This window comes from Pelmatolapia mariae, linkage group LG20 (genome assembly GCF_036321145.2).
Source record: "Pelmatolapia mariae isolate MD_Pm_ZW linkage group LG20, Pm_UMD_F_2, whole genome shotgun sequence".
In the NCBI taxonomy this organism is placed as follows: domain Eukaryota; kingdom Metazoa; phylum Chordata; class Actinopteri; order Cichliformes; family Cichlidae; genus Pelmatolapia; species Pelmatolapia mariae.
This window is the reverse complement of record NC_086244.1, coordinates 1220001-1231123: the sequence shown is the minus strand read 5'-3', so window position 1 is coordinate 1231123 and position 11123 is coordinate 1220001. Positions and strand designations below refer to the sequence as shown.

At 47.5% G+C, this 11123-nt stretch overlaps 1 protein-coding gene across 1 annotated transcript in view; it reads right to left on the bottom strand.

The window, feature by feature from the left end:
- Positions 1-1682: 1682 nt before the first annotated feature.
- The window catches only part of mapre1b (microtubule-associated protein, RP/EB family, member 1b), a 10018-nt gene continuing 577 nt past the window's right edge, over positions 1683-11123 (bottom strand). The window contains exons 2-7 of the mRNA XM_063463639.1: positions 9621-9751; positions 9071-9216; positions 5802-6003; positions 5594-5703; positions 5362-5514; positions 1683-4793 (exon numbers count right to left, since the gene is read on the bottom strand). Of these exons, the coding sequence (XP_063319709.1) occupies positions 4749-4793; positions 5362-5514; positions 5594-5703; positions 5802-6003; positions 9071-9216; positions 9621-9741 (777 nt within the window). The 5' untranslated portion in view covers positions 9742-9751 and the 3' untranslated portion in view covers positions 1683-4748. The remainder of the gene's footprint in view (positions 4794-5361; positions 5515-5593; positions 5704-5801; positions 6004-9070; positions 9217-9620; positions 9752-11123) is intronic.

The window sequence follows — 11123 nt, the reverse complement described above, 5'->3', positions numbered from 1 at the left end:
AAAACTCCCTTTTAACAGGAAGAAACCTCCAGCAGAACCAGGCTCAGGGAGGGGCGGGGCCATCTGCTGTGATTGGTTGGGGTGAGAGAAGGAAGACAGGTGAGGTAATTAGAAATCATGTCTATCCATGATTGGAATGATTAAAATGTTATTTGTGAAGAAGTTCATGAAGTCATTACTAGTTAACGTTAAAGGGATGGTTGGCTCAGTAGAGCTCTGACTGTTTGTCAGCCTGGCTACAGTGCTGAAGAGAAACCTGGGGTTGTTCTTATTTTCTTCAATCAGTGACGAATAGTAAGATGTTCTGGCTTTGCGGAGGGCTTTCTTATAAAGCAGCAAACTATTTCTCCAGGCTAAATGATGATCCTCTAAATTTGTGACACGCCATTTCCTCTCCAGCTTACGAGTTATCTGCTTTAGGCTACGTGTTTGAGAATTATACCACGGAGTCAGGTACTTCTGATTTGAGGCCTTAGTTTTCACAGGAGCTACAGTATCCAGAGTCGTACGTAGTGAGGAGGTAAAATTATTAACAAGATGATCGACCTCTGTTGGAGTAGCGTTCAGATAGCTGCTCTGCTCTATGTTGGTACAGGGCATTGAAGATGATAACAGTGGGTGGATTATATTCTTAAACTTAGTTACAGCACTTTCAGAAAGACATCTACTGTGATAAAGTCTACTCCCCACTGCTGTGTAATCAATTATTGTAAATGTTATCAGGAAATCAGGATATTATACTGTAATCGGCTCACCAGCCACTTTATTAGGTACACGTTGGTAGTACTGGGCTGAACCCCCTTTAATACTTCATGGCTCAGATTCAACAATATATTCTGGTGACATGACATCATCATACAGCTGCAGCACCCATAATGAGAATCTCCTGAACATCCCAAAGCTGCTCTGCTGGACTGAGATCTGTGACTGCAGAGGTCGTCCGATGACAGCGAACTAATCGTCATGGTGAGGAAACCAGTTTGTTCTTAGCTTTGAGATGTTGGAAATCTGGGATTCATAGAGTATTCCGATGACGCCGTCACAAGCCATCAGCAACCACCCCTGGGCAGGCTTAAATGATGCTCGGCTGGTCCTGAAACCCCCCAGCAGCAACCTGAACACGGACGCTCTCGTGACGTTCACACCACAGATGCATTTAACACACCAGTGCATAAACACTACAAAGCTTCCCTCCAGTTAAACCAAGGCCAGCTTCAGGTGGTGGCTGTGGAGACCTTTACTAACACATGTACATTTTTGGCCTTTAAGGATCCAAGATCTTTGTGATTATCAGCGTTAACTGAGAATCGAACCTGAAACATATCTGTAGCTCATCATCATCATCATCCACTCACAGAGCAGAAAGAGCCTCGTTGTCTCAGAGCTCACATCAGCAGCTGGAAGCATAGAGGCACATCTGGGAAGAGAGCAGAGGAGTGAGCTCAGCTCTTGCTGTGACTCACACCATTGCTGCTTCAGGAGAACATCTGGACCTCCTGCAGATGTTAGACTCAAAATCCAGCAGACAAAAAAACCATCGTGCTGTCAGCTGTGCTGCCTGAGTGGGAGTGGTTTTTAACAAACACCTGAAGGATCGTTTTCCTGTCACCGAGTCTTCAAATGTTTTTGACAAAGTTGGAGCGCGATTCTGTGGAAAGGAGGAAAAACAGCCGACTCAGGCGTGGAAATACTGTTTTATTGTCTGTACGAAACTTTATTAAAGAAGTATAACAAACACAGAGAGAGAAGCCCGGACAGAGAAGACTCGGGTGGCGCTTGGCCCGCGGCGTGCACGCTTATCGGCACAGACCGTTAAAAGGGGAGAGAGGTCAGAGGTCAGTCAAGCATCATCACCTTTAAAGCGAGTATTTCCCTTCGCTCAGACACGTTCTGTACCACAGTCAGACATGAAACACCACCACAGTCCTTCTAACACTTACAGTGACACGCTTATTATCGTTCAAGCAGACCGCAGTCCGCGTTCAGACGTGAAAAAAAACGGCCGACTGTCCGAAACTCTCAGCACAAAGACAGAAGCGCCGTTAACCTGGTCGCCTGATGTTGGCAGTACCGAGGAAGTTACGCTGCTCCTCCACCAGCGTGATGCTGGGACCTCGCCCTCAGAGGTTCTCCGAGAACAGAGCAGCTGTGTGTCCAGGTGAAGGTGCTCAGTACCAGCTCTGGATTGGCTACTGGGACCACAGGGGTGGAAGAATAGGACCATTACCTCTTTTCTACCAGCTCTGTGCTGCTGAGAGCCGAACATGGTGGAGGGTTACCGGCTGAAGACGTTTATGCTACTGGAGACAGCGGTAGGTGTGGACGCAGCGATGCCGCCATGCTGTTCCTGTTCTGGTTCAACATCAAACACTTCAGAGCACAGAGGAGCATTTTTAGACCAAACCCAAAACTCACTTCCTGCTCCTCTAATCCCCTCAAAAAAAAGTTTGACACAGGAAGTCACAGTTTCACGCCGACATGTCGTTTTTTTTCCTAACAGTTCAGAGCTTCGTGTGGATTTTACTGAAGGTTTTTTACTGGTTTGAAGGGGCGGGTCTTAATGGGGTCAGCACCTCGAACTTCCCCTGAGAGCATCAACTCACTACGTGACAGCCTGAAACACTGCGTGGAGAGCAGTGGACGCTGCTGACGTCGTCTCTAGGGAAGCTCCGCCTCCAGTTCCTCACGCCACCAGCTTTAACGTGACGCCAGCAAAAGTTTCAACAAATTCATTCGGACAAACGTGCCAAAATAAAGTTCACGTAAAGTTTAATGTTTAATTGTCTTCACCCCCACCCATCTCCACCACCTCCGCCCGGCCGTCAGGGCTTCTGATCCAGCCTGTTTTAACTCCGCCCACTCGTCACTATGATGGAGCTAAACAGCACACGCAAAAAATAAAATTAGAAAAAAAAGAAACGCAAACAAATAAAAAAATTAAAAAGTTATTTGATTTTTTTAAAGGATGCAGAAATGTCTCTTTCCAGAAAGAAAACCAAACCCACACTCGTGTCCCTCCGCCCGTGAGAGAGAGCTGTAACGGGCGGATGGAGACGGCAGAGGGAAAATAGTTCCTGCATAAAACGGCTCACGAGTGCCTTTTCTTTTGCGTGGTTCACATTCTTCTGGAAAGAGACATCCCTGCAGAGCTTTCAAACCTGTTTTTGTGCCTTTATGAACTTTCACATCAGTCACATTAATCAGAAGCCAGACTACAACTTAAACTAGGAGACTACTTTCAGTTTTCCTCCTCAGGTCCGAAAGGAATAGCGTGCTGCAGCACAGACCAAATAACTAGCCGGTAACCCCACCACGAGGCTCCGCCCACTCCTCCAAAAAATACATTCTGAAAAAGTAAGATGGAGAAAGGAAAAGACCGGAGGTCAAATCGGAGACGCTGAAGGCAACAAGCAGGAGAGCGGACCGAGCCTCAGCCGGACACTTTCGTTTGATGGAAGACGGACGCCGAGCGTTTCCCCACAACGACCTCCAGACTGACAGTAAACGCACAAACAGTGCACACACACACACACACACACACAGTAAAGAAAGATTAAGGCCATCGATGGAACATTTCAGAAACTGGGCTCCAGTCAGACCCACGACAGAGCGCTGGAGGGACGCGTATGCAGACTCGCAGTGATTCCCACGCGCTTCCTTCAGCACGCTAAGCGACACGCCTAAACCCCGACGCAGGACACGAGCCGAACTTTAACAGGAAGCGTCCGCAGTCAGCCCAATCGGGCTGACTGCTGTGACGAGCAGTCACAGACGAGCTGACTGCTGTGCAAATCAAAGAGGGGGTCGTTTAAGGTTACAGCGGGTGCATCAGAGGGGCGGAGTCAGTGACAGCACAGCCTGAGGGTGGAGGTACCCCACCCTCTGCCCCCAGCTGCTCGTCACTGAGCGGACTCAGTCGGGTTTCGGCTCGGAGCGCACAGCATTTGGATTTTCCGTGATGTTTAAGGGCCGCTGCAGGAAACAGACAAAACAATCTGGTTTTGGTTCTTTTTTACTAAACATTGGCGTGTTGATCAGAAGGCTGCCAAACGCAAACACGTCCTGCAGTTTGTTAGGAAGCCTGATGTGTCCGATGTGCTACGAGGAACATTTTCAGTGTGAGGGAAAAATCTCTGCGCTGACGTGGCTGCGATCAGAAAGGTGAACAACACGTGCCAAACACAAAAACACAACCAGTGGAGAGAGGTGGGAGGCGTGAAGAACAGGAGCATCAATTTACAAAAGCTCAGCACAAATAAAGATGGTGGAAGAAGGCCAGCAGACGAGCCGGCGGCGCGTCCCAGACTAAACCCGCACAAACCCTCAGCGGGTTCGCTCGGAATGTGTCGGGATTAGTTTGGGAAGTCGGCCGGGTCTGCGGAGGAGGATCTCCACGTTTCATTTCAAACACAAACACACACACACACACACACACAGAGAACATCATCACCGTGTTTTCAAATCAAAGTTCGTTACAAACACCAGATATGTTTGTTGGCACCATCCGGTTTTGGGAAAGATGGAGTAACAGGAGAGAGGCGGGGCCGAGGCTTCGCGGTAAAGGATGTTTGTCAAAGGTGAGATGAAGGAGAAGTCCAGCAGGTACTTTTTTTGGGCGGGGGGGTGGGGGTGGGTGTCAAGCTGAGACCGGGTTCGGCGCTGGATATAAAAACCAAAGGCTCGGCTTGAACGGGGTGTGGAGGCGGGTTGGTGGGCGAGGATGAGAAACGTTGCTGCAGTCTTGAATATTAAAACTCCTCCTGATCCTCAGCGTCCGGTATGACGAAGCCCTCCTGGAGACAAACGCAGACGGGACACAGTTTTAGGCTCAGCACGAAATGTCACTTCCTGTTTGCACTACAAACCAATCATGTGCCGCGCTGCATTATATCAAATGAAAGTGTGTGTGTGTCCAGTGAGGTGGTGCCATTAAAAAAAAAGAAGCACTTTTTAAATGTGTTTACAAAGTGCCGACGTGTGTTTAGGATCCTTCCCGAGGAGCTTTTGGAAGTTTTGGGATCGCCTGTGGCCGAGAGCCACAAACGAGTTCAAGAGCGCATTTAAAAAAACGAGAACATTAATCTGCATAAAAAACAACAATGATACATGTGTGTAAATGAAGCAGCAGCGTGGGAGGCTGACACAGTGAGCTGCATGCCTCTGCAAGAATCCACAGCAGCTGTTCACACTGCAACAAATGGCACTTCCTGTGAGGAACACGGAGCACATTTCAGCCAATCAGGTGTGAGGGATGTCTGGTGTGTCATATCTGAGCTGCAGAGTAAAACTGGATCCTCCGGGTTTGACGGTTCTGTCATTTTAGCCACGTGATTCATGAATTATTGAAAGCTGATCACTCACGTCTGTGGCGTAGAGGATGTCGACGATCCTCTGCAGCGTCGGGTCGCCCTCGCCTTCCTTCTCCTGGCAGATAAGCTCGATGTTCCTCAGCTTTCCAAAATAAAAGTCTCTCTCCTTCTCCATGTCCTGGATGGTGGATTTCAGCATCTCCATCTGTGGACGAAGATAAAGACACGTGATCAGCACTCCTCGCCGTCGTCGTCCTTACAGAGGCGACAGTCTGCCCTCTGACCTCATTGACGAGCTCAGCCACCTCCTCGTCGTTTCCTCCCGTCCCCGCCTTCTTCGCGCTGACCGGAGCCACCTTGGGCGCCACCTTAGCCACGGGGGGCCTCTGAGGAGCTGAGGAGAAATTAGAAGGTCAAAACTTCAGCGCGTCTAAACCCGTCTGTAACCGTCACTCATCTGAAATCGGACCAATCAGACGAGTCGGCTCTTACCTTGATTGAGGGCCTTTTTGGGTGGTTTGTTGAGGGCTGACGTGGCGGGGTTGGGCGTGGGCATGGCGTCCTGCCCCTGTCTCGCCTCCACGGGGTCGTACTCCTTTCCATCGTAGTTGGCGTCGAAGAACTTCTTGAACCACTGTACGAACTCGAAGTTATCCTGGAACTTCCCCTTCACCAGTTTGTCCACCGGAATGATCTGGAAGAGACGGAGAAATGACGCCAGGCGCCAGGCTGTTAGCGACGCTCTGACTGCAGGGTTTACATAAAAACTCAGTTTCATCACTTTTGTCTCTTTGACATTTAAAGTTCGACAGACATCATGTTAGTCCCACCCTGGACCGACACAGAGTCCCGTTAAACCGTCTACAGCGGCGGTGTCCAACTCCCGGCCTCGAGCACCGGTGTCCTGCTGGTTTTAGATCTCACCCTGGGTCAGCACACCTGAATCAGATGATTGGTTCATGACCAGACCTCTGGTGGACATTATTTAGCCATTTACATCAGCTGATAACGCCGGCCCTCGAGTTCCCCCAACTGACATGTTCATTCTTTCCGTTTTGTCATTTGCCAAAATGAAATTAACCGTTCAGAACAATCAGACCTCAGGTTTGTGTTTCTGCACCAGCTCACCACCGCCTCTCGTTCCAAACAAGCGCCTCGTCACGAAGACTCGTAAATTCAACGTTCTCGTCTCCGCCCGTCGAGCTGCCGCAGGATCGTCTCTGCACCTCTTTGGACTGCACGCGTCTGAAGAGCACAGTGTTAAAAACCTTCTGGAAGGAGCTCAGAGATCATCCCGAAAGAAACACGTTTGGATCCAGAGGACAAACTGAGCCGACATTAATGAAGCTCAGTTTGCTAAAAAGACCAGAGAACAGGAAGCACTAGAAACAAAGAAACTTCCACTAAGGCGAATAAAAGAGACAAAGTGAAAGTCAAACAGAGACTTTCAAAGGTTTGAGGAGCTTTTTTCAACCCTCAAAGACGTGCAGCGAGCCGAGCACAAAGCAGAGTCCGGTCTGATTCACACACTGCTGTAAGAACAGGTGTTTGGTTACAGATCACAGCTGTCGGCGAGGGAGCGCCGTGCTCCTCCGCTGCCTTTATGTTTGCACTGTCTCTAAAGCTTTTAAATAGCGTTAGTAAAAAGAAATACAAAGCAAATGTGCACATTCAAAGCTCGCTGGGACATTTCCTGAGCCGCGCCGACATGTCCACACTCCTCTGCTGCTCTAATGGGACCATCACTTCCTGAACTTCATCCTTTATTCATTCGGACTGAGAGCATAAAGTCATCAGGTAAGAGTTTACTGAGCTCAGAGATCAGCAGGGCGCTCGTTTGCTCTCAGCTCCGAGAAAGTGGGCGTGGCGTCAGTGGTGGTGTCTTTGCAGAACAGCGCTCAGAGGCCGGGGGTCAGCCGGGATCAGCCGCAATTCCTCGCGTTCACGCTGTACGCAGAATTTGTGTCCTCGCTTCAGATGAATGACTTCACTGTGGCAGGAACAGTGTAGCATGTAATTAGCTGTGGATTTCCCACAGAAACCAAATCCTCGCTAATCCTCAGCGTGATTCACGTCGCTCAGGCCGAACACACCCCTGCTCCAGTTATGCCAATGCTTCCTGCGGCTGCTTCACAACAAAAGACCTTCACTAGGAAACCACAGGAAGGAAATTCATTATGAAAACAACCCGAACGAGAGCTTCAACGAGAGCCGATCATCGCAGTAAAAGGTGCTTTAAACCACCTGCCACTGTAATCCTTTATGTTTTAATATAACATCAGTTCACAGCAGCAGCCGTCTCTCTTCATACTGTGAGGTAAAGAACCAGCGACGTGATGTACTGCGAGTAAAACGGCTTCACGACAGAGCGGTGCGGTCTGCATCCATACGAACACGATTACAGTCGTCAAACAGAAACGTTTAAACACTAGGGCTGCACGATATTAGGAAAACCTGCGATGTGCGATAACTGTGATCAATACTGCGATAACGATATGACTTGCGATAAAATAAATAGCAAAAAACCCCAAAAAACGAATACATAATTTCCGTTTTACTGCAACAGTTGTATTTAAAGAAAGCTGCTGTATTAGCAGTGTAACAACAAAGCCCACTTTAACACTGAAACATTGTCCCCATAAAAAAAATTTTCTGAGGCTTGAATTCTGAAAGACATCCTTCCCGGTCCTTAGAATTAGTTTTAAATAAACATAACTTAAATTATACTGCAAATTATCTCAATGCAGTTGTTCATCATTTTACCACTCACCAAGTAGTTATGATGTAAGTCAAAACTGGAGAGGAAACTTTACTGTAGTGCTTGCGTAGTTTTCAGCTTGGCTCAGTTCAAACATGACAGTCTTGCGGCATGTTTCGTACATTTGTTGAATGGCGACGTGGGAAAAGTAGTTTCGTGAGGGGATGCGGTATCTCCGGTCCACTTTATGTATCAGACTGGTGAAGCCCTCTCTGCTAACTGTATTTATAGGCATCATGTCTTTGTCAAAAAATGTGTAATGGCCTCTGTTATTTCTTTGTAGCGCTTCGACGTTTTCTCATAAGGAGTTCCACTTGAAAAACTGGCTGTTGGACTGCTGTGCTCTTTGTCTTAACATTAGCAAGCTTTGTTTGGCTAGCCCTATCTTTCTGGAACTCTTCAAACAGTTCTCTGCGGTTGTATTGAAGATGATGGTGGAGATTAGTCGTGTTTCCTCTGGTGGTTGCCACGAGTGTTCGGCAAGTTTTGCAGATTACCTGTGTTTGGAGAACGTCGTCTTTATCAAATCCAAAGTACCTCCAAATAAGCGAGGTACTATTTTTTTTTTTTTAGGCACGAGTTCATAGTCAGTAGCGTTTTCGTCACGCGTCTCGCTCTCAGCCTTTACAACTCTGACTCGTTGCTGCAGCGTTATTCGCTCCCCACCTGCGTAGGAGGCGGGCCTCTAATCCATTTGATTGGTTAATGCCGTGAAGGGCTCTATTCGACTGGTCAAATGTGTAAAGGGGTTTCTTTGATTGGTAAATTCTTTAAAGCACGTGTGTAAACATTTTAAGGTACCCAATTATCGCAGTTTACGCCGTCTTTTGCGATGGGCCCATCGCACAGGCTGATATCGCGATGACAATAAATTTTCGATTTATTGTGCAGGCCTATTAAACACGTTATTATTATTGTCTGCATCTGTGAAACGAATGATCTCAACATCTGAGGATTGTGCGTGACCGCCAACAGAAACTCATCAATGAGCTGCATGACTTACTTTGTCGACGCCCATCTTTTTGAAGGCCACCTGCAGAAGCTTGAAGTTGTGGATGTACTCGTGCTCGAGCTTGGCCCCGAACTTCACTCTCTTCAAAGGCACAGAGTTGGGAAACAGCATGTCCATGAACTGGCAGTACGCAGCACCTGGACACAGGAAACACTTTGACTACAGGCGGAGAGGAAACACCGTGTCAACGGAGGCGTCACACACCACAAGAAATCAAAACTGACAAACTGCACGTTTGATTTTAGAAATAGCTTTAATCGTCTCTTTCCTGTTTACTGTGTGATGTAACCCACACAGCGATAGAAGTCACATGCTAACGGCTCAGGATACGGAGACGAGAAGAGCGTGAGGCCACAGAAAGGTTAGTGTGACTGAATCTGTTCAACAGTGACCTGAAAGGGTCAGAAAAGGGTTTGTAGACTCTAATCAGATCATCTGATCATCACCTGATGTACGTTTAGGTGTCAAATCTGAAGGCGGTCCCTCGGCGAGCTGCAGATTTAAGAGAACGGCACAAAGAGTGCTGAAAGTCCTCGCTTACCTGAGCACAGCATTTCTATCTTGGTTAGGTTCATCTGTAGAGACTCGTTGATCCACACGAGCATGTCGTGGCGACTTAAGTTGTCGCTGGTCACTGAGGTCGAGTACACGTTCACAGCCATCGTCGGTCACCTGACCACACACACACACATTTACATGGTGACTGATTCATCTGTGACAGGAGACAGACGGTACCAGACCATCACACCGACAGCTCGTCGGGTTGTTACTGTCACTTTAAACCTGCTCGATCAGGACCTCGTCAACGAGGATGACCTGATTAGATAAATCCTCTACTCTGTGGAAACACTGGACTTCTTTTTGAATTAATTTGCTGAAAAGTATTTGTTTTAGTTTGTCAAATTTCAGAACAAAGGACATGAAATGCAGTTTGATCACAATAAACTCAGAATTTCTGTTTTTCAAACAAGACAAACAAAAAAAGCACAACTTCCTGTCCTTTTGTGATGGAAACAGGTGAAATGTGGATCTGAACCGACTCTTTGGCGTTTGCTCGTACTTGCAGGCCCGTCTGTGGCTCTGCATCAGATAACGAGCTGCAACCTTCAGTCAACATCTAATCTGCCGCTGAGGACGAGACTGCAGGCACACCCAGATACAAACCTCCCGGATGAGCACAATTTAAAACTCAAAGCATTTTATCTACAGGAGCAGTCGCGGTTTTCTGGGTCAGCGGCAAAAATCACAAACTAAACAGACAGCAGTCCTGACGAGGCGTGTTTCAGGTATGTCCTCTGCAGCTGGAGGTCAGCGCTACACAATGTACAGATGTGGTCAGCTGTCACATCTTAAAGGCCAAAATATGTGGTTATTGTAGGAGTCATCTGTAAGCAGCCTTCACACCAAGAGATCCTCTCAGGAGAGGAAGCTGAATGCCATCGATGACCAGCAGAAAAACTACAGCAGACATAACAGCAGAGCAGCTCGACAAGCGAGCAAATGCTCCTGGGCAGGTAGTAAACACTGACAGGTCCATCAGCTGATTTCATTTAGTGACATCACTGTGAATGTTGCTATAAAAACTTGTGTGATTCAGCAACAGTGTCATCATGCTTACAGCTGTTTACAGGAAGCTGAGCAGACAGTGGGCGGAGTCATGTATGGTGAGGTACCAACCAGGTCGTGAAGGTTAATAAACAGACATCTTTCCCAGCCAACAACCATCAGTTGTCAGTCTGAAAGTAACAGTGACGTTTTTGTTGGGTTTTTTATTTTCCTCATCACAAACAAACCATCTTCCAACATTTATTCAAATATTATTCAAATATCATATCCAGTAACTGCAGATTAGCATATTTCTCAAAGAAGAAAAGTTGGTTTTATTTTTGCTGTTAAATTCAGATTTTCGTTTTCTTTATTCAGAGGAAAAATAAAGTGTTAAAGCTAGGCAGTGGCCCCTGTAGCTGACCAGATGAGGCCGGGCTCCTCAGCTGTGAGGAAGTGACCGTTAGCCACACGCTGCTAACATTAGCGGTGATCAGCA